Here is a 23031-nt window from a genome sequence, read left to right on the forward strand (position 1 = left end):
AGTTTAAGTAAACAATATTGAAACGTTGAGAATGTGGTGTAAAGGCGATGATATATAAATAAATATATGTATTATCTTATTACTATAATTAGTTTATTTACAATAAATAGATTAAACAGATGTTAATTAAAGAAGAAACGATGGTTCTTTAACGTGAACGTATTATAATTAAGACAACTAGATAATTAATTTGCAACTCTCGTCACCACGGATTCAACCCTCTCTCGACAACGCTAGCAACACTATCTCGACAACGCAATTCGCACTCTCTGGCTTCTCAACTCATATTGCTGTTAATTCGTTTATGTCCCTTAGCAACCCCTTGTCTTTTGTCTTAGCCTCGTATCTTTTGTCTTAGCCCCACCACGCACAGCTCAGCAACCGCTTGTGTAATTCGCATGACACCCCGCAGACCCCTCGTCCACGATACTACATATATTTTATAATTTAACACATACAACAACATAATTGAAGATAATAATGAAAAGTAGCAGATATTTGAAGGAAGTGTAATTCACGGAGTGATAAACCACTGAAAATTGTTCACGAAAAGCTGTTTACAAAAGTATTAGGCACGTGACAAAGACGTGTAATTATCGAGATCGTTTGAATGAAAGATGGTCCAAAGTCACGAGATCGCTTGAACATAGAAGAAGGTCATGCTAAGGTTATTTAAAGATCATTCGACTAAATCGGTTAAGATTCTAGTGGTTCAAGAGCAGACTAATGACATTGGAAGAACAATCAAGACCATTTAAGTGGAATAGTAAATTCTGTAAACTGGTTTTCTTAAGTAGTCGTGTTGCAAGCTCGTTAATTCCAACTTTGTTGCCAAGAAAATGGAAATTCTAATTCATTGAATTTATCGAGAGTGGTTCGAGTATACTATAGAGAATTCCTCTGTATATCGATTACAGTGTTTGTCGATCGCGCAGATAGAAGCAGCCGCGTTCGCGACATTTCTCGCTAATGTTGCTCGTGGATAACGTTGCAAAGAGAATTTCCTGACCATTACTAGGAATAACGTATCGATGTTGCAAACATCAAAGTTCCGCCTCGCAACTATCGTAGATACGGTTCCTTTCCCATCTAATCTTATATTACAATAAAGATCAAACCAACTTGAACTTTCTCAGAGTTTATCTGTGAAATATTATACGTTCTTGCTACCCGTAGTCATCGCTACAACGTACGAGTTCTCACCCTCGCAAAATCAACTCTTACGGATTCGTTCGTCCTCTTCAGAGGCGAGAAACAAATCTTTTAAACAATTTTTATGGATCCCGAAAAATAGCAGAGATATCGTTACTCGTACCGCTGACAATAGGAAAAAGAGGAAACAAAGAAAGAGGGTTGCATGAAAGCAGCAGACAAGAGCTAAGGAAGAGAAGTAAAATCATTAGTGTTGAGGTTATTCAGTATATAAAGAGAGAAAAACGCGTGGATAAAGTGTAAGATACAAAATATATATTTAACTTGATAGTGGAATACAGGAATACAATTTGAGCTGGTCCAGATCCGCACGCTAGCAGTGTTACTTTATAACTGAAAACACCGAAGTCAACGTCGCCTGTCTGCAGTTTATGGTCTGCCTCCCTGCTATTCTTTTGTCTATGTGCTGTCGATGGCTTCAGCGCTTGAGAAAGCTAAAAAGACCAGATGTGGAGTTTTCCTAGAAGTGGTGACCACTTCAACAATTAGGAAATAAAGTACAAGCAGAAGAAGAAAGTAGACGAACGAACGAAGAAATGAATAAACGGATGAACAAAGGGTGAATGGGAGTAATGTTTATGTGAAGATAAAGTATTTAGAGACAGAGGGATAACCAATGAATCGATATATCTTTACGCTATTGTAGATGCCTGTAAGTCTATCTTTAATTTCGCTTCACGTTTATCAACTATATAAAACCAAGCTCGATCTCCAGGCAACCAGGCTGAAAGGAATAAACACGATACAATAAATTACGATATTTCTAGCGCTGACAGGACTCGAGTTGCACGATTACACGCTGAAACCGTGTCTCTAGCAGCGAGAAATATTCGAAACGAAGAAACGGAACGTTTCAGACGAAAACGCGAGAAGATCGAGCGAGGGGGATGGGAAAAGTGGTGGCGTGCACGGTAATTCGAGCTAAGAGGTTGTAATTAACATCGCGCCAGCCGGCGGAGAAAGGCGGACGCGAAACGAAAGGGAAGAGGAAAGCCGAGGGTCTACTCGATGGACGTTCGGACAACAGGGAACGGGGCTACGAGAGAAACTCTTGGCCGGAAAGGTCGAAGAGGTTAAATATTCCGGGAAGGGAACCAACGACGATCTGCGAACACGCGAGTAAAAACGTGGAAACGCGTGACCTTTAAATCAATCACAGGTTCGGAGCCGCGCCGGCAGAATCTTCATTCTCACGCTCCCCAGAGAGTTCCATTCGATTCGTTCTATTTCTTTCCTCTCCTCTCTCGTACGTGATGTTCGCGAAGAGGAAGCGGAGGAAGACACAGCCAGGGTTCGCTCGAGCAACTTGCAATTTGGCCCATCCAGCCTCCACTTCTCTTCCTCCGGAGCAGCGTGAGTGGCTGACCTTTGCACCGATCGCGATTTCACGAGGACTCGGGTTCACGTTGTAAAAATTGTTGCCAAGTTCTGCGAATTTCACACGTTCCAAGTCGTACATTCGAATCGTAGAAAATTTTGTATTTTTTAATTCAACGATCATTCGACGAATACGATGGTGGAAAATTCGAACGTTGCCCGTAGAAATCGTAATCGAGAGATGTTTAGAGATTTCGATTGTGGCAAAAGTTGAATAAGTTTGCAAATATCAGTTAGCTCCCTTAGATGTTACGTCTACGACGAGTCGTTTTGTTTCGTCATTAGAAATTAAAACTTGCGTGAGAGAGGGGGAATACCATGGTAATTAAAAATTCGTTAATGCCTCGCGTGACTTGATGACGTATTCGTAAGAATGATTCGGCGGGATCAAAGGATCTCAATAGCATGCGAGGTGCATAAGTCAGTGGCAACGTCTTCATGTACGTCTCTATGCCGTGACTCGTCGATTCCATTTTCTGCATCTTCAGCTTCGTTATTGTGGGAATGCCGCGGCACGTTGATTCAAAGATCATCGACTAAGCGACTAAAGGTGTACGGTGATGAACGAGCGTCCTATTCTTTTCGTACAAGCAGCCGATTAATATCGCTTCTCGTGATCGTAAACTAGAAACAAAGACCGAAAGCACCATTTACCTGCAAGATCATCCGTAAAAATTGCAACTCGATAGAACAACATAATTCAATTAACCTATCGATCTCGTCAAACCCACCAAGACACCCGTCTCTCGCAAACTGCTGAAAGAATCTCAAGTAAGAAAACGTATCACGCAGCTGTAACGTTCCAAGGCTAAAAGTCAGCAGCTATAAAAGCTCGTACAGACACGTCCACTAGTTTAACCAAGTAACGAGTAACCGCCACAAGATCGCCTGCTACGTAGAAAGTGTACAGGATATTAATACGAATTTCAGATACAAATTTGCTCGATTAATAACGTCTGACGAGGCAAGTTTTAGCGTCCACACACGCTAACCTACTGAATTACTCGTCGCTCGACTAAATCAGCGGCTGCGTCTGTGCGTACCTGAACACGTTCCAATCAATTCCTACGCCGAGCAATGCGAAGAGAGCAACCAGTAGCCGGGACTCGTGAAACGCGAATCGGGTGACGAACCACATGGTCCGTACGTTTCACGTTCCAGGGAAATTGATACCGTGCGTCCAAGGTGGACAGATAAGATCGAGGTGGCCGCGAGCGAGACGCTAAACTAATGTCCCGTGCACAGTGGCGCGCGAGATAGATATCTTGAGAATTTCATTAGCATGATCCGAGAAGAAGAAGGAGGTTACTGCCTGGGCTCGCGCCGCCATCACGTTCTCTCCCTTTTTAACTTGTCACCCGGGGCTAGCTCGCGTGTTCCTTCGCGCCATGGACCAGCCTTTCTGTCACTTAAACCGGACCCTCCTTCTTCTCCACCTTGCCCAGACTTATTTCTTTCTCAGGACTCCGACCAGCTGATTAGTCCACCAAGCGAGTAGATTCCTAATTACTCGAGAGTGAAACGCTTCTCTTTCGTCTTGTCTCCACCTTTTTGCGTCCCGTTCGGCGCTTATTGAAATCGAAGTTAACGAGGACACGGTCCTGGTTAGTACCGATCCCAGGATCTTCCACGAGGATTTATGGGACGTGTTGCGCGCCTGCCGTTCCTATTGTATCGCCTGAGTTATCTTTCAACTAAGAGTTCTGTGTGCCTATTCCGATTGGTTTAGAGGTATATTGGATGTTTATTTCAACAGAGAGAGAGAAAGAGAAAGATAAGGAAAGATCCATTATTTCGTACAATTCGATATACAGTTTTCGATTTTTTCGTTCTGTGTAGAGATAAATAGACGCGTCTTTCGGTTCTATTATACCCGTGTATTTGTTATATGTCCTGAGAAATCGAAGGTTTGAACGCTATCGCTTACGAAATGTCTCTTATCAATTTTTTTAACGAACTATTTAATTCGAGGCTAGCGAAACGTTACAAATATACTTTGGTATATCTAGAATTAGAACGAGCACACCCGTCCATATATTTCTCTAATTTTTCCAAAATATTCTAAATGAAAATTCGATTTATCATTGAAAATAATTGAAAATCACCGACTAAAAATCACCAGTGTTCCGCAGGACCTAGGGGTCGAAGCATAGAATTTCTCTATCTCCGAACATCTTTTAATCACATAATCCGTAAAGGTGGAAGAAATTATTATTTGACTTTCGCAAAACGTTATACTCGCGCATCTTTTTTTGGCTACGTTATCCAAAGCATTCGCGTTATTGAAAATTTGTTGGTCCATGGAATTTATTACCTTGTTCCGGTCGTCCTAAAAAATGGAATAACGTGGATCGCCGATGACCACTGTTGGCAGTCGGCGTGTTAACCGAGGAAAAAGATATATTTGAAAAAGAAAAAGGAAAGAAAGGAGCGGTGAAAGTAGTTTCGAGGTAATCGGTCGGCCGATCACCGGAAGAATCATCTCGTGGCGCGTAACACAAAGGGCTCGGTATAAATTATAACGGCGTTCCGGGGGCATCAGAATGGCTACTTAGCCGGCCCATTCACCGCGTAAAATCGAAAGCCCGGCCCGGGTGAAACGTCTTCATTTTTCATGGCCACGAGAGTCCCGGGGTTGCAAAGCGCGTTTTTCCCCCGGGGCTAACCCGCTTCATTACCCCTTCGCAAAAGAGAGAATATAAAATTTCCGACGTATTCGATCAGCCGTGAACAAATTACTATATAATTTTCCCGCCGGCGCGATTATTCACGTTAATGGTGCAATAATTCATAGGAACGCGTTTGCAGCCCGGGTCCAACGGCCACGTGAATGTCTTCGGAGATCGGTCCACGCGAGAGGATGAAACGCTGTTGAAAGATTGCACGGATAGTCGCGAGCCCCGATTCGTTTAATGGAAACGTGCTTGAAGTCGGGAGCCGCGCGATTACACCAGAAGAAAAAAAAGGAGCAGCTTTTTTCTTAATGGAAAATGAACGGGTTGTTCTTTTAGATGAATTTTCGTAATAGAATTAAAGTGGTTTCAGCTATAGGATAATGTGAGAAAAGGAGGGTTATTTTCTTGATAGATTGCCAATGTGTTGTTCTTTGGAATTTTCGTAATGGTATTATGTAACGGTAAATCGGTTTCGGTTATGAAATAATATGGCAAAAGGTGAATTCTTTTCTTAAGGGAAGACATGTTCAAGGATTGGCTTAAACGCTGTAACGCGAGAAGAGGATTCTTCTCTTAACTAATGTGAAACTCTTAGAAGAATCTTTGTATAATGCAATATCAGTTTCTTATCGTATCGATTCTTACATTATCAACCAGCAGCTCCAGTTTCCTATCTCTTCGATACAGAATTTTTCTTTTCGGAAAAGAAAGATAAATATCTATGAATTTTTGATATTCGCGTTATCGATGTGTCCGCTGTAGAGTGGGAAAGGTACAGAGGGTTGAATCGATTGGGGTTAGTTCTCTGGTAACAAAAGACAATTGTTCGGAATGCACGACGATTAAACGACTATAGTCAACGACCTTAGTCAATTTTCATTTATCGCTAGCTGGACAAAATAGACAAAATTTAATTTTATTTCAATTTCTCGTTAACTTCTAAATTACGTCGATTAATAACGATAAATGATACGACACATCTTAGCTCTTGCCATAATCGAAAAACGTCGTGCTTGTTTCTAGTTTAGAATCTGGCTAAAAGTGTGTTAATCTAACGAAGAAAAATGCTCCTAACCACCGTAACCACAACAGGATTCTTGGGAGACCGCAGTGTCCCTGGTGGCGCGAGTCCTCCACTTCCGGGTCTCATTGTTTCCTATGAAAACGAACGAGACCCAAGAGTTGGAAAGAGGAGGCCGCCGCGGCGTAGAAATTTTACGAGGCGGTCCGTGACGTTCGTTCGTAAATTTCACGGTGGCCATGGCTGATATTTATGCGAGTCGACAGCCGTAAATTTCCACGACACGGTAAACCACGCCGGGGACAAGCGTGCGTCGACGAATAATTCATTTCCGCCAGAGCCAGTCCGCGGGCTAATTGAACGCCTATGAGACGAATTAATAATCCACTTTGTAGAAAGAGCTGCACAGGCGAAAGATTTACCGCGATCCGACCCATCGTGGCACAAGCTCGCGGAAGTGCAATATATATCCTATCTTAGAGCAAACGAACCTATGGACGTTGTTGTCGTAAGTAACAGCGACGAGTAATAACAACTCGTTATTAGCGCGTTTGTCGTTTAATAAATTAGAGAGGCATGCGGGTGTGGGCACAAGATGATCTTATGGGAAATGCTGAACGTGTGATCCGAGTTTTAAGTTGTTGGTTTAACCCTTAGCAGACCGGTCATAGGTACGTAGTCTCAGTTTACACGACAGATTTTATTTATTAAAAATTGTTGCGTTATAGGGATTCGGTGAATATGCATAATACATATAATACGTATGAAAATAAATACGTTTATATGGCTAGAAATAATTAGAATATCGTTATTACGAATGGTTTCATTGCATAATCTACAAGGCGACGAAATCCTATGGCCTTGATCGAGCGTAACAGAAATTGACGAGAAAATCGAGTACAAAAATGAAAAGTGACGTGAAAAATAATTCTCCGATTACTTTGTTTGTTCGTTAAAGCGTTCACGGTCGAAGATACGGAAATTGTACAGTTTTAGATCGGATGAATTAGTACCTCCTAACGTGCCTTCTATAAATCTCGTTCAATGAATAACACGTTCATAAACTGGACAAATTTTTCATACGGCAGAAAAATAGAATATTTCAATTGATGCAATCGCGCAAACTACAAATTGCTACAATCAAGTGAACAATTGAGTTGGTTTTGCCAGGGTTGGAAATTACATTAACAACAGCTATAACGAGCCTCCTATTTCAATTTCTGAATGATCTACGCTTACACTTCGCTTCTAAAACGTCCTTTGATTATTCACGAACCTCAGCCGGTAGTCATTCTATTTATCTCTTGTAAAGGGAAGTGCACTTCTGTAACGCAAACTAGTCTCTTGAATAGCGCTCATTTCCCGTACAGCCACGTCTATTTACATTCGTGTAAGAAGCACACGTGGTACTCGTTTCGAGCTGGTTATACCAACCAGTTAACACGACGTATTTTCCTCTTACAAAGAGGACAGAAACCGAAAGATACAAATGTTGACGGATGTTAAGAGTTTTTCCCCGACGCGTAAAAGCGAATTAAACGTTGGATGTTGGAATTACAGGAACATGGCTGTTCGGTGCAGACGGTGGACCTGGTGGCGGACTGTCCTTTACAGGTAGTGACACCCTCGTCGAGGTCGCCGTCACCGCCCAGATCGCCGACGCCCGCGACGCCCTCGACGCCCTTCGTACCTCCGAGGAGCATGGGGCAACGGCCAAGCACTCTGTTGCGCCCCAAAATCTCTTTGACCTGGGTGCTACGCGGGCAACAGCAACCTGCGTCCAACAACAGTCATTCTACCGCCAATGGGAACGCAGGTCCGTGGAATATGAGCGAAAGAAATAGTCTAAACTATGGGAAGCATGGTGGAGCAATGATTTCGTTATAACGGAGTTCGAGTGAAACGTAAAAAAGTTGGGTCAATGCTTTAGATGCGGGAAATTTCGGACGAACGTAAAGCCTTTTGAGGGTCGAGCATTCGTCCGAATGTGGAAAAATTGCGTCAAATAATAATTCGCACGTGAAGGGAGGAACCGAAGAGATCGAGTAACGGGTCGAGTATGGAGCTTTGGTCAGAATTGGGTCAGGCAATAATCCAAATATAGGAACCTCGCGTATGAAATTCGAGGCGAAGTAAAAACCTAACCGTATGAAAATTAAATTAAATAGCAGTTACGCAATGGAAAAGTTGAATCAGGCAATATTGCACGTACAGAAAATCGAGGTCGAGCAATACCAGTTGAGAAACTTAAGTCGTGTATACGTATACTTGATTCCTAAAGAGGAGAAATGACACGAGCTCCATGCAAGAAGAATAAATATCATAAATTACCGGTAATTTTGCTACTTCGTGGAATTCTAAGAAACAATGTTATCTTCGTATAGGTGGGAACGGCGATCGAGAGGGCTTGTCACGAGACAGTAAGGAAAGATCCTCGAAGAGGAGTGTGAAAAGCGTGAAAGAAAAAGATGGTTGTAAGGAGAATGTCGACACGGAGAAGCGAGAAAAGAAAGTCCTGCATAGAATAGAAAAGATCGAGAGGACGGAGAAGGTGGAAGTTCAAGAAAAGGTTCTCTTCTAATTAACATCTTTCAACGTGGAAAACACAACGCGTTAACAATTTACATTCACGTTTATTATCGTCCTCCTTTCAGCCTATCGGCAAGGAGGCACTGGCCAATGAGAGATCGTTGGACAGTCCTGTGGAGAAGCAGTCAGAAAAGGAATTTTCAGGGCTAAAGGAGGCGAAGGAGAAGGAGAAAGTTAAGAGGGCAGTGTCCGAACCATCTCTCGTATCTCGTGAGTCAACGTCCACGCCTAGTGGCCGAGAGAAGCACAGACATCGAAGAACCAAACGGTCCCACAAGCCCAGACCTCCGAGCAGATTTGGCTATGAAATCGCCGATCTTGATGCGTATCTCACCAAAGTAAGTACTTTTTCAATTATTAACAACGAGACGATATGGCCTCTACAACGTTACTTTGGAAAATATTCCACATCTTTAGGCTTCTATAGAGAAACCTGCCAATATTCCCGTGGTCCTCTCGTTTCCATCCGTCCTGTACCAGACTCAAGGTGGTACTCAAGACGAGATGGCTCTCCCTCTTGGAACAGTGGTGAATGCTGTATTCAAGAACCAAACCTGGCTATACGTTCAAACTCCACACGGCCAGGAAGGGTACGTCGGGTACGCAGCTTGTCTACCATTGGGGATATTACCGCAACCAACCAGAGGACCTTGTTGGGAGGACTCAACAGACGTATTTCCTCGTCCCTTAGGTAATTTAAAAATTCATTTCCAATAGTATCGGTTCTAAAATTCATTTTTCATTAGTCTATTGTTCCTTCCAGGTAACATGACTGATACGGAAAAGCTCAGAGATACAAGATCGGAATGCGGAGCTCGAGGCAGAAATCCAAGGGTAAAACGAGGTTCTAGGGATGCAGTGTCAGCCTGCGGAGAACGCAGTGTCGACAGATTGTACCTCAGGGCCGCGGCGAACGCTAGAACCAAAGGATCTCGGCATACTTTACTCGTCATACGTAACGATTATGAGGGTCAAGGTGGGAACGCTTTGAGCGTCTCCAAGGGTGACGTTGTTGCACTACTTAGCGATCACGTCAGTGATTGGTTCTGGGTCCGTTCCCGAGACGGCAGAGAGGGCTTTATACCTGCGGTGATAGCAGGTCATGGCTTTCTATGACTCTTACGTTGCTGTTGTTTGTCTAAAATTAGTTGCTCGTTCAATACCATTCGGAAATAAATTATCATTGTATTATATACCACCGCATCATTTGTCATTTAACATTTTTCTACGTTCGATTTCTTAATTAAACTTTGCTTTTTTCCAAATAAAACGCATAATGCTCCTTACAGTGAGAACTTGCTATTAAGTTTCCAACTAATTTTAGACGGATGTTAACTGTGTTTCTTTATACATATTTCATAAATGATCTATTAGTCGAATCTACCCGAAGCTGAGGATGACCGCGTTGCAAGAAATCACAACTAACAAACAGATACTTGTATATTTGTAAAAAGTTTTATATCGTATTTTATAAAATGCATATTGTATTAATATATTTATTAAAAAAAATATATATATATACATACATAATGAGATCACTTTCTTCTGTAAATCAATCGGTAGGTTTTTCTGTTGTAATATTTTATTTCTATTAAGCAAACTTTAACATTAACTCGCGGTAATTAAAGTTCGTACAGACGTCTATGTTGTTCGAGGAACCGGCTATGCTGAACACTTTTTGTGGATTTTCCTGATATACAATACTATATACGGTATTGCTGGAAGTTGGTACTTTAGCTAACATTTCTCCTTGATAAGTTAGATGGTAAACGTGAGGTGCCGTTCCAGCAGCTATTACACGCTCTTCGTAGATGTTTGCCACGTGGATGCCTTCGTCCGGAAGCTCGAACACAGTAGCTGCTTCCATCGTACGCATATGCCATAAAGATAAACTTGGACCACCACCACATAGCTAAATAATCATTATGTATCAAGTTTTCTTTAATCGTTACATTAAAATAAATATATGTTCTGCAGAAATAAAAAAAAAGTATGTACCAGCCAATCTTCCGTGAAGTCTATGGCGCCAATCCATTTTCCAAATCTTGGTCTGGCAACTTTGTCTACTAAATGTGGAGTTAATATATTGGTGTTTTCTCTTTTTCGTAAATCCCACAACCTTACTGTTCCATCTTCGCCGCATGAAGCTAATTGATTACCCCTGTGAAAAGTGAAAAACTTTACGTACAAACTACATTATGTATTATTTATTAATAATTATATTATACATACATTAAGGATAGGCAATGAATATAGTCTGTATGTCCTTCTAAGCTTCTTAATATTCTACCATCTTCTAGAGTAATTACATAAATATTATTATCACCACAACCAGCATACAGAATGTTATTTGATTTTGAATATACTAAATAATTTACATCTGGTTTTTCGTAACTGTCCCTAAAAATAAACTCATGTTAAATATCATAGATAGTCGACATCGTTCATCCAAAATTTTATCATATAATCTTACTTATTAACTGGAAGTTGTATGGTCCATGATACTTTGCTTTTTGGAGCTTTACTCGAAGTAACTATTTTCCAATCCCATCCACATATTTCTCCTGATGTTCCTGTTACTAAGAAATTGTCTGTTGAAACCATACTTTCCACTTGTTGATCGGGATGTGCAGTGAAATGATAACTGGGGCCTTGTAATTCATTTTCTTCGACTTTATGCGGTCCTAGAGCTTTCAATAACCTACAAAAAGAAATTCTTTTAACTAAAGAATAAACTAAATTATAATTTTAACTTTGACATTGCCTAAGATTTTTAAATACTGAACAAAATCTTTTGTCAGTTTTTACTATTTATATTATGTTGTTTATACGCTCTCTTTGACGTCGACATAACCTGTATTTACATACTATTGACTATTTAAGTCAAATATTTACTTACTCGAAAACTGAAATATCTCCGTAAATATTTCCAGCTAATAAATAATTTCCATCCGGGGAGAAAGCTTGTGACAATACAGTGTTATAAAATAATTTTTGATTAATTGTATCCGACATCATTTGTTGATCAACTTTCGTTGCATTCAAAAAGTTAAGGTTAGAAATCCAATTCAATGAAACAATTCATCAAAAAGAATGAAAAGAGTTTATTAAGTTTTGTAGTCTACCGCGTAGTTAAAAGTTATGTATGGAAAGATTATAAATTCAGAGGTATAACAAACTGTTTTTATTGAATAGTAATCTATAAATTCAAAACAATTTTTTGTAGTATGTGTAAATAAAGTACATATATTGAGAAAATAATCATCAAACAAAGTACAACATACATACAAAATATTTCAATTGTTGATACATTATAGACAGTCCACGTTATAAAAAAATGAAGGCATATTTTATCCGCATAACGCAAATTTAGTAAAACGTTAGATTCAATAAAAGTCTTCTTCAGCTACTTTTGTTGATGATGTCTGATTTTTTATCTGCTCTTGACTATTGTACATATTTGCAATTTGTTGCGCTGATGTAGCATCCTCATTGTTTTTATCATCGCGAATGCGGACAAAACGTGGAAATCGCAAAGATATTCCTTTCTCTGGATCAATAATACCAACGGCTGCCTTATGAACAGGTGACAAAGAAAGATCTGCACATTTAATTTCCCATAATTGAACTGGTTCGAACCAGTGATCAGGTTCGAGAGACGAGTCATAACGATAGTAGGACTTAGTTTGTGGTATTATATGTTCTTTGAAGAATTCTGTGTGCTTTTGAAGGTCTTCTTCACTAAATCCAGTACCAATCTACATAAGCAAGAAACATGTAAAGGATTAAAATTATATTTATCCAAACGTTTAGAACATTGCAAAGCTAATGACATTTACCTTACAAACACTTTGATATTCCTCATTCTCTTGATCATAACAAGCTAAAAGAAATCCTCCATAGGTTCCTGTCCTTTTTCCTTTGCCTATATAGCCACCAATGACAACCACGTCTAATGTATCACCCACACCTTCTAAATAATCTTTCTTCAATTTTAACCAATTCCGAGAACGTTTAGCAATCTCGTATGTTGCATCCTGTTCTAAGGTCTTCACCATAAGACCCTCGCAATTTCCTATTAAATATAATTATATATTTTTCTAGAATTATTTATTATTAAATAGAGACTAACCTTTGACTGATTCATCTAAGAAATCTTGCACTTGTTCCATAGTCGAAGTATCTAAACTAGTTGCAAATTTCCATTCTCCAATTACTTCTTTGAAATTCTTTTTCAATAATTCACGACGTTTTATGAAAGGTTGTTGTACCAGTGGTTCTCCATTTAAATACAATAAATCAAACATGAACACACATACTTGAACTTTAATGTCTGCTTCGTTCGCATCCTAAGAACGACAAAGATATATGTAAAACTTTCAAAGTAATTTTTTATACATTTTGCATACCTTGCGTTTTCTTGTACTGAGTATTTGGAAAGGTAGGATTTGTTTATTCTCGTTATCCCAAGCTACGGCTTCACAGTCAAGGATACAACTTTTAACTTCTTTACCTTGAGTATTTTTTAATCTTCCTATAATATCAGGATATTTGCTGGTATTATTTTCTTGATTTCTACTGTAAATATTAATTTTACCATCCTCGGCTAAATGAATCTGGAAAATATTTGTAAAAGTTAAGTATGTTCTTTCCTTGTAACATACTACCTCCATTCTGTAATATATATAATTATGAAAAATAAACCTGCGCTCTTTCTCCATCATACTTCCATTCACAAGTAAATTTCAACCCATCGAAACGCGTTAATACTTCTTGCACACCTTTAGTAGGATGTGCCAACATTGGCTTCATAGGTATGCCAGGTGTAATTTTACATTTGTTTGGTAATTCTTCAATCCCCTCTTTTAATAAAACAGGAATTATTTTGTCATAATTTGGACATTCACTGAAAATAAACATTATTATCATACGTATAAAAGTATTCAATTCTGGCATATAAAATAGAAACAAATTCTTACCAATATGTTGTTTTAAGAGTAAGCGCAGTTTCGTCGTACTTTTGTTTAAAGGCATCGCTTGACATTTTCTTACTCACGTCTAAAACTTCCGGTGGATAACTTTGTATTGGTGGTGTCATAGTACATGCTAGTGCCAAAGCCTATAAACATGTATTTTTTACCAGATTTTCTGTATCATACTGTAGCACTATCTTTAGATTACTTAATGAAAAAATCATTTTGCATAAATATATTAGGTTGTCCGAAAAGTGTCTTTCTTTCGCAAACGTGTTTTTTACAACAGTACATCTTCATACAAACGTGAAACCAAGTCTGTGAAATGTCGCGGTGTTTATCTCAACAGAACAAAATGGATCGTACGTAATTCGACAAAATAATATAAAACAAAAAACGTTGTGCGTGTATTATTTTCTCATACAATGAAAGAAACTTTTTGGACAATCTAATACTTACTTGTAACACAGATTGTTCTGCTAGACCAATTCGAAGTTTGCCGGCTAGGGACCGAATCAGATATCTGGCTTCAGTAAAACGACACGCTACAAAAAGCGATTGAATTTTATCCAATTTTTTAGTTAAAGACTGTAAGAATAAATTACATGATTACAATAAAAATATTCTGAAATTGTATGATTATAATACTGATATAAAGTAATTACAATTAATTATAATCAGTGCCGTCCATAAGCGAAAGCTCTTATGTGTCTTTATTTATGTGCCCGTATTGTGGTTACTAGCTTTACGAAATTCGAAGAGAGATATACGAATCTGATAGTTTCATTTTTTCACACACATTTTATTCATCAATTGAAGAACGAGCATTTCACGTCCTGCCAATGTAAATGGAACAGCACTGCTCTAAATTAATAGATGCATACCGCAGAACCAGTCATTTGTGCGATCTCTTTCAGCCTAGTATATACATTCGATACTGTCAGTGGAGCAGGACGAAACATAGTTCTTTGATTGGAACGACTTCCTTCTGCTACGATGCCCAAATCCCCAACTGTTTGGACGTCTGCTTTAATTTGAGCTAATGTTCTACCAGTACATTGTGCTATAGCTTTCATCAAATTTGTTTCTGCCACCCCTAATTCAATCCCTGAAAAGAAGGTTATCATATTTAAACAAAAGAATAAAACGATATACGTACATATCTGGCTTACCTTCATAAGCAGGTGCTAATTGATTGAGACATAAATATATACTTGGAAGTAAGTCATCTGGGCTTAAAACTATTACAGATCGGAAATAATTTGATAAAATTTCTATTATTTTTAATCGAGCGCTTGTATCTTCGATCAATTCCAAGGTACGTGTCAACGCAATATATGGTACCCTAAAAAAATTAAACAATTATTTTACCATTGCAACAAATGATACACTATTAAAAAATATGAGACATACTTTTCTCCCCGTTTCCAAAATGCATCATTTATTGGGTCATATTTCGAGGCACTAGGTTTATAAGAGTGACTGGAGGACTTTTTCTTATCTTTATCAGTATTGTTTGTACTTTCTTTCTCTTTTGGAGCTGAAAGATATAAAGTTTGTTAAGATAGTTATTTATTTATTTAGTAACATATTGATAAATTAAATACCAAAAAAATTATGTATCTTCTTCGTAGGCTTCTCTATATTGTCTTCTTTTTTCTTTTCTTCTTCTTCGCTGTCCTTTTGAATATCTAGAACATCCTCATTAGAATTTTCTTCTTCATTAATTGGGTTATTTTCCTCCACATCAAGATTTGCTTTTTTGGGACTCTCTGGCAACTATTAATCAATATGTATTAATAATCATACATATGTATATACATATATAAATATGTACAAAAAAAATATATATATATATATATATATACTAGATTATGTTCTTCTTCGTCACTGGAATCGACAGGTGCTATTATTCTTGACCTTTTTTTAGTAGCTTTCTTTTCAATATTTTTAACATTTTTTTTAGTTTTAGATTCCTTAGGCGAAGACTTTGAAGATTCAAATTCATCACTTGTTTCTGTTTTTTTCTCTACAGTTAAATCATTTTCTTTCTGATCCTCATCACTTGACAGATCTTTCAATTTCTTCTTTGCATCGCTCTTCTTAGGGGTACTTTTTACTTCATTGACTTTTCTTTTCTTTTTAGTAGCAGTAAGTGGAGTTTTGCTTTTTTTTTTTTCTTTTTCCATAGTTGTTGCTGTTGGTGATAGCTTAATTTTTGGTGTTCCTAGAATATAGGTATAACATCAAGAAAACTAAAAAATATAGAATACATTTATTTAATTACATATATAGTTTACCATTTACTTTCTTCAGTAGTGAAGGAGATTTTGAGACTGATTTCTTCCTTGAGGAATTTCCAATAGGTGAACTAAAAAAGAAATAGATTGATAGATGAATGTCTTATATTGATATTATACATGAAATTTTAAATACACTATCAATTCTAGTCAACTATTTCATAAAAATTGCTATAATTAAATTTAATTACCTGACAGTTTCACTGCTATCTCCACTATCGTCTCTTTTTCGTTTAGGGTTTCCCGAATTGCTTTGGTCTCCATTCTTTACAATTTTGCTATTAGCGAGTATCCGATTAAGAACATTATTTACAATAGGGAAAAAAGCATTCAATTGGAATTGTTTACTTAAAAATATCACAGATCGCGAATAAATATTATTGAATACAATTGATCTCAAATTGAACGTAATACGAGTATACATAATCGTACTTGGATAAAATAATCCACGTACCTTGTATTATTAGGTTCAGTCTTATCTTTCGTACTTGCTTTCGAAAAAAATAACCTGTTAAATAAGAAGAAATATTATAAATATATTAAAATAGTGCATAAGTTATTTTGTTAAATTACATACGTTATACTACGTTGTGCCATTCTAAGGCTTTTTATGGTTATCTTGCTGTACTGTTCCCGCGCATATTTCATGGGTCTAGGGTCATGGTATATTTATCGAAATTTGTATAGAGCCTGAAAACGGGTGGCACAACTGACCAGAAAGGTGTTTTACATGCAAAAATAAATCGAAGAAAAAAACATAATCTTTTCGCTTTAGATTTTGTTTTCGAGAAAATCGAGTTTCAAGATTCGTTGAGTAAAATTTCCGAGATAAAATTTATATATATTCAGTACTTAGTTGTTACATATTCATTTGTACAGTCAATGGAACTGATACATTGAGGTCTTAAATTAAAACGTCATGTAATGACACTCATTGATGTAATCGTACTTATATCCTTATGTCCAACGAAACGAGACTTTGACTTACTGTGGCTACAACTGTTGACTGATACTCGAATGTCATTGCCTTATCTCGTTGGACAGACTGTAGGATATAAAAATCCTTTGAATCGTAGGCTATTTTTGCTTAATAAAGATTATTATTAGTAAAATCTGGAAGAAACAATTTTCAATTGTCACCATATCCAGTATCATTTATTTTATATAAATTATAAACATACAATGGTTTAAATTTAAATTGGAAAGTTCAGCATGGACCATATATGACTCACATGGCACTCAGTATATTTTTGCGACGGGAACTTTGAGACTATCTGAAATAATTAAATATTTTCTACATTGCAATATTTATTTGTTGAGAAATTTTACATTTTAATAAAAAGAAAAGACGAAAGCTACTGAATAACGTATGACATATTTAGTAGGTAAATGTTCACTTGCATTTAATATAAAATGAACATAACATGATCTTATAGATGAACCTAATATATGTCATTTAAGATTTGCAAGATTAAAAAATGAATGCTTATAATAAACGAGATCAAAGTACAATTTATTAAAATTTAAATATTTTTTAATTTTTTCAAATTTGAATTATACATTAAGAAGATAGGAGGAAACATGTGTATAAGGGAAAGAAAAACACCGTTTCAAATTTTATTTTCATTATTATATTTCTCATGTTTTTTGAAATCCAAACACATCTATTTATTATCTATTGATAAAATAATACAATAAATATCCGCATTATCCTAAAATTAACAAAATATCTTCCTTTTTTTTCTTCTCGTATTTCTTGATCTAAAGTGTGCAATTATTTTTTGAAGCTTCTTTTCAAACATCTGTTCTTACAAATTTAAATGCAGTATTCCTTAATAACAACAAACAGCCTTAGCCAATAGTGTATTCGGTGATTAAAAAAAGTAAAGCGGACAAAATGAAAAACCATCAATAACGTATACATCACATAAAATATTAAAATATCGAGTTCGATAGCAAGCACATATTAAGAATAATAACGAAAGGAAGGGGAAGCAATTGTGATATTTTTCTTCAATTTCGTGCGCGTCCTTAATACATGAAAATAATGATAGTAAATAGAAAATGAAAAGCGATACGACAAAGGCAAGATACATCTGCATCCGATTCTTTTTGTTATGTTTATTTGCGATCTATATTAAATGTGTTAATTATTCGTCTAAGGACCATTAAGTTTATCATCCAGTAATTTACATTTTGATCCTATACATTAAGTTGTGAAGTGTGTGAGTCCCAAAGAAAATTCTTACCATGACAATTCCCTTTATGATCCAATATGGACTAAACTTTTTGCAACCTTTTCATATTCTTTTTCTCTCCTTTTTTTTTTTTTTTTTTTTTATCATTTTATAAACAGCACAAGATTGTAGATTCTCTTGTACAAATTTTCATCTTCATATACCTCTTTTATCAACAGTTCGAATTACCTTAGAGCTAGATCATCTTCTTTTTCTTTGAAAATATAGTTTATTAAGAAAGACGAGAACTAAGAACAAATTTTACGATTATCATTGAAATTATTTCGGATAAACATAGCAAAATGTGATGAATGAAAAAGGAAACAAATAGTTCCAGCCCTGAAATCAATATTCAGGAAAAAGGGAGATCATAGTAAGATGAACTCCGTGGATCCCGCGATTCCTTGCTATTATAAATGCTACAAAGCATCGACGATAGAAATGAATCTTTTCCTTTCTTTTTAAACTTTGAGAACCTTACATAGAGAAAGAGTAATATTCTCTTGTATCGTATTGTAAAATAGAAATTTGTGGAAATTACTACGGCTAAGTCAGTTAAGTAGATATCTCTTGTTATCCTGGTGACATCAACGTATTTCACGGCAAAGTGTAGCGAACATATGGAACTTCCACATCATTACCATCAACATCGTTGCAGCAGAGTTCAAATACCAACGCACGTATATGGCTTTCCAATTTCTTCTTTGATACCTTCTTCACCACTTCAGACATCAAAAGGCCCATACGTTCTTGGCATTTAGGCTTTGCCATGAAGAACGAGTAAAGCATGCAAATACCTTGAGAGAGCATGGTGACCTCTAGATTGTGATGTTCTTTGAAGTAATCCAAGAACTCTTTCAGCGTCAACTCTCCTTTCACTTCGAATCGATCCCAGAGGGTCCATTCTGAATCATAGTACTTTAGTTTTGGCGCAGCAATTGGCTCTGAGAATCCGAAGAATGGCAGAGCCAAGTTGACGAAGCCATTCTTATAAACAGACAAATCTTTTACGCCGCGAGTCAGTTTAATAAGCTCAAGGCAAACTAAACCTGCTACCACTGAAGTTGTAGTAGCAATGGCTGGTATTATTTTACCAGCAATTAGTTTACTCTTGTGTCTGTCAGCTGGTGTAATTTTGTAATTGGTAGCACGGAGATTTGAAGCTGCCACAATGAAGTCTATGTGGAAGTTGGTATCGTCATCCTTCTCGAATTCTTGCGGATGTATTACCAGGCCGTTAAGATCTTCAACCCTTGGTAGTTCTTCTTGTAACTGAGTGAGTCTTTCATGATCTATATTTCCGCTACCATTGGACGCTTGTACCTGTGAATCCGTTTCCGCAATTTTCACTCCAGATTTTGGTGTGAATTCCGGCACTTGAACAGTGCTAACAATCCTAGCTATTTCATCTCGGTTTCTGTTAACAGGAATACCATAAACCTTTGCCTTTAAATTAGCAGCAGCTACAATATAGTCTAAATGTAGTGGATCATTAACATTAAATGTGAGTGGTTTGGGGCATCTTTTTGGTCCAGACCAAAATGGTTGACCACTGGATGTTACTTGATCAGGAGGAAAATTATACAGAAGTTGTCTAATTTGATTGCTGTATTGTTCCTGCCAATGGCAACGAGCCCATGCGATGCAGTCGGCGAATGTTTTTGGTCTTTCATCGACCAAGGCTGTTTTAACAGATTCTAATACTTCTAGTGGTTGAACTCCAGGTAATTTTAGCGTTCTCTCCACAAATTGTGGATCGGATATATGTTGAGCGGCGTTCTCCGCCGCTTGGCGAAATAGACCTTCGAAATTGTCTCTGGCCCATTGCAGAGTGTGTTCTATAGCATAGGGAAAATTCTTTAGCGTGCAGATTGGTACAGTCTTTTCCGGAGGATCTTGGGAGGAGCTGTATGATTCAGTTAAAAATGGAACAACAACTTGAGTATTACCCTTTGTACCTAATGTACCAGATTCCAAGAGGGGCTTCCTATAATATACACAACGACGATCCATATAAATACGGGCGTTAACGTTATCTAATGCATTCGCAACCCCGTCTAAAACCTCAAAAAAGTCGTCGTTATATACTTTCTCTGTTTCAGGACATACTCTGTTTTCATGAGCAATCACCTTCATGTCAGGATTCATACTTTTTATAACTCTAGCTGCTGTTGATGATTTGGATTGCTGAACATCAGATGGTCTAAATAAGAATTGTCTATTCAAGTTAGATTTTTCTATCAAATCCATGTCAGTGACTATTACACTACCATTTTCAGCACCAACACCTAACATTGCAAAGTTCTTGAGCAATTCACACCCAATAGCTCCAGCTCCAACAACAAAGTATTTCAAGCTTCCAATCTTTGACTGGAACTTGCGGCCGAAAACCGCAACCTGTGAATCATAACGTGATCCAATAGGACGACAATCTTCTTCTGTAAGTTCAGAACGATCTGCAGGTAGACACTCAATGGCATCAAAATACAACCATTGGAATATAGGGTGAAACTTTCCAGAACAAGCCTTCATCACTTCTTGGGCTACAATTCCTCCAATGGTAGCATTCATTGGATTTAAATTTCCAGAGCATATCTTTGCAAATATTTCAAGCAGCTCTGCATTTATTTCTGTTTCACTGCCTACTTCCTCTTTGACAGTTTTAGCAAGGTTCAGAAATTTGTCTGCGTCCTCTTGATTCCATGGTCTAGGTGATTGTCCATTTTCTTCTATGTATTTATGTAATACAATAAAAGCCAAATGTAATTGTTCTGGATAGTCAAACTTTCCAAAATCAGTTATCTGGAACTTTGGTGTCTTCAAAGCATCTTTCAAAGAAGCAAATTGTAAGATCTTTGGCATTTTTACTTGTGTTACTATACCACCCCGAATATATTCAGAGTATTTAGATGTATCCCCAATGCTGAAAGTGTATGGACCAAGAACTTTTATCTTTATTGGATCACAACCATTTAATTCTGTCATGCCCTGTACTTCAGAAAAGGTGACAGAGTCACCATCCTCCATGCCATGACGTGTGTCGTCTAAACAAGTAACAACACCTTCGGTATCTTGCGAAATACTGGCAACCATTGAACTTACAGGTGGTTCACCATTGATATCAACTACTGTAAATTTTTCTCCAAAATCACAAAAGACTTGAGAAAATAGGCCTCTGGTATCTGCTATAATAAGTGCTATATCATTTGCATGAGTAATTTCAGAGATACGTAATTGTTCATTCAATGGAGTTTCAGTCAAAACCACAACCTTGAACTTCTTAATAAAGGAATCTGTTAAAGGCCCGGAGTAGTGACATGTAGGGACATAATTGTTCAGCTCAGACAAGCGTTGACAGCAAGCAATGGCACGGTTTTTACCTAAAAAAGAAAGTACATTAATGTAATTTTACTGTTTAATCATGCCTGTATATAGTGCTTAAATGTATAATTTTTGAGCGAGTCATACAAAAATGAAATTGATCAATAACGTGGAGGTTGATTATTTAGTCTCTTTAGTTAATTGTTTTAGTCTTTTTAAAATGATAAATATCTTTTGAATATTTCCAATACTATTGAAAATTGTTGTTACCAACAATTTAGTTATAACATAATGAGAATTTAATTTATACAGAGACATATACATAGCTACACAGTCACAAAAATTTCCATACAATTTCTACCATTTGCATTTGATTTACACGAGACACAAACCGCATCTATTTAAAGAATTTTTTTACGATAATATCGATGAACAAGACGACTGGTTATATTGTTATATCATCGTCTTGTAAGATCGCGCAATCTTATTAAAATGGATCAAATGCATATAAATTTTGATGCTCAAAATAACGTTGGAAAATAATAATTTCTGTAGAAGAGGGATTCATGTATTTCGCGGGTCAAGCCGCTCACCTACATCCGCCTCGGTAAGATAGAACTGTGAGCCGAGGTCTGAAATCTGGCACAATGCGTCATCGTGCAAGGTAACGGACTTGACGCCGCCGAGGATGACGTTCTTGGCGATTTCGACGCCGAGTCCGCCAAGACCGGATATCAAGACATTCGAGGATGCCATGCGACGCATAGCGTCATGGCCGAGGACGTAGAGCTGCCTGGAGTATAGACCCTCATCAATTTCGGTGGTAGCCCGGGACGTCGAGCCATTTTTCGCCATGTCTGCGGTCGTCGTTGGATCGTCGTCGCCTCCTCCCGTGGTGGCAGCAACGCGTCGCTTCTTAGCTGGGGGGTCAACGGAACTCTCCACCACCTCAGCACTAGACATCGGACTTCACGGGGCGCCGTATTATGTTCGTCGATTGTTTTTCAACCCGGCCGACTGCACTTTAATAAAGCCCGTAACTGCACCGCACGCACCACACACCGACCTTGCCACACGCGCCCGCTTTCTCTTTCTCTCTCGACGCGCCTCTCTTCGTCCGTTCTTCTTCACTTCCAGTTTACCCTTTCAAAGCTGTACCCAAAGTCTACCACGATACCACTGTTCATCCAACAATGATTCTCGTTCTTTCATCCGCTCTGTTGCTACTCTCGCAGTTGCACCACCAGCAATCGAGATGTCGATGCTACCTTGATAAAGTGGGGATAGGGATTCGATCAGTCGGTAAAACAGCGATACCGCCTTGTT

The 23031-nt window shown here is 37.8% G+C and overlaps 4 protein-coding genes across 7 annotated transcripts in view; 1 reads left to right on the forward strand and 3 right to left on the reverse strand.

Moving 5' to 3' along the window:
* Positions 1-10067, forward strand: part of LOC126915991 (uncharacterized) — an 83410-nt gene extending 73343 nt beyond the window's left edge. For all 3 annotated transcript variants that reach the window (XM_050721318.1, XM_050721319.1, XM_050721320.1), the window contains 5 exons: positions 7846-8101; positions 8670-8854; positions 8940-9212; positions 9292-9565; positions 9638-10067. In XM_050721318.1, coding sequence (XP_050577275.1) covers positions 7846-8101; positions 8670-8854; positions 8940-9212; positions 9292-9565; positions 9638-9990 — 1341 coding nt within the window. In that variant the 3' untranslated portion in view covers positions 9991-10067. The remainder of the gene's footprint in view (positions 1-7845; positions 8102-8669; positions 8855-8939; positions 9213-9291; positions 9566-9637) is intronic.
* Positions 10068-10356: 289 nt separating this feature from the next.
* On the reverse strand, positions 10357-12021 carry LOC126916007 (THO complex subunit 6 homolog). The gene is made up of 5 exons (XM_050721342.1): positions 11774-12021; positions 11348-11575; positions 11107-11274; positions 10873-11035; positions 10357-10786 (listed from the first exon to the last, which is right to left on the reverse strand). Exons 1-5 carry the CDS (start codon positions 11890-11892, stop codon positions 10466-10468), a joined length of 999 nt encoding a protein of 332 aa, XP_050577299.1. The 5' UTR covers positions 11893-12021; the 3' UTR covers positions 10357-10465.
* Positions 12022-12043: 22 nt separating this feature from the next.
* On the reverse strand, positions 12044-17206 carry LOC126915967 (DNA ligase 1). 2 transcript variants are annotated; one of them, XM_050721255.1, is made up of 16 exons: positions 16725-17205; positions 16602-16655; positions 16339-16425; positions 16148-16218; positions 15716-16074; positions 15455-15626; positions 15261-15387; positions 15020-15192; positions 14732-14955; positions 14307-14435; positions 13854-13993; positions 13579-13780; positions 13284-13490; positions 13007-13223; positions 12714-12949; positions 12044-12632 (listed from the first exon to the last, which is right to left on the reverse strand). In XM_050721255.1, the coding sequence occupies exons 1-16, from the start codon at positions 16793-16795 to the stop codon at positions 12261-12263; spliced, it is 2841 nt and encodes a 946-aa protein (XP_050577212.1). In that variant the 5' UTR covers positions 16796-17205; the 3' UTR covers positions 12044-12260. The 2 variants fall into 2 exon arrangements, with proteins under 2 accessions (XP_050577212.1, XP_050577211.1); XM_050721254.1 differs by having other exon boundaries at positions 16339-16655; positions 16725-17206.
* Positions 17207-17755: 549 nt separating this feature from the next.
* Positions 17756-22977, reverse strand: LOC126915964 (ubiquitin-like modifier-activating enzyme 1). Its single transcript, XM_050721246.1, has 2 exons — positions 22299-22977; positions 17756-21764 (listed from the first exon to the last, which is right to left on the reverse strand). The coding sequence occupies exons 1-2, from the start codon at positions 22666-22668 to the stop codon at positions 18982-18984; spliced, it is 3153 nt and encodes a 1050-aa protein (XP_050577203.1). The 5' UTR covers positions 22669-22977; the 3' UTR covers positions 17756-18981.
* Between the last annotated feature and the right edge of the window lie 54 nt (positions 22978-23031).

Source organism: Bombus affinis, chromosome 5 (assembly GCF_024516045.1).
Source record: "Bombus affinis isolate iyBomAffi1 chromosome 5, iyBomAffi1.2, whole genome shotgun sequence".
NCBI classification, from domain to species: Eukaryota; Metazoa; Arthropoda; class Insecta; order Hymenoptera; family Apidae; genus Bombus; species Bombus affinis.

Coding starts and splice junctions, on each gene's coding strand:
- LOC126916007 (XM_050721342.1), bottom strand. CDS start 11,892: ATGATGTCGGATACAATTAATCAAAAATTATTTTATAACACTGTATTG. Junction 11,576..11,773: donor GGAGATATTTCAGTTTTCGA/GTAAGTAAATAT, acceptor TTCTTTTTGTAG/GTTATTGAAAGCTCTAGGAC. Junction 11,036..11,106: donor ATTCATTGCCTATCCTTAAT/GTATGTATAATA, acceptor CACTTTTCACAG/GGGTAATCAATTAGCTTCAT.
- LOC126915964 (XM_050721246.1), bottom strand. CDS start 22,668: ATGTCTAGTGCTGAGGTGGTGGAGAGTTCCGTTGACCCCCCAGCTAAG. Junction 21,765..22,298: donor TCTTACCGAGGCGGATGTAG/GTGAGCGGCTTG, acceptor TTTCTTTTTTAG/GTAAAAACCGTGCCATTGCT.
- LOC126915967 (XM_050721254.1), bottom strand. CDS start 16,571: ATGTATACTCGTATTACGTTCAATTTGAGATCAATTGTATTCAATAAT. Junction 16,219..16,338: donor GATAGCAGTGAAACTGTCAG/GTAATTAAATTT, acceptor TTTCTTTTTTAG/TTCACCTATTGGAAATTCCT. Junction 15,627..15,715: donor ACGAAGAAGAACATAATCTA/GTATATATATAT, acceptor ATTGATTAATAG/TTGCCAGAGAGTCCCAAAAA.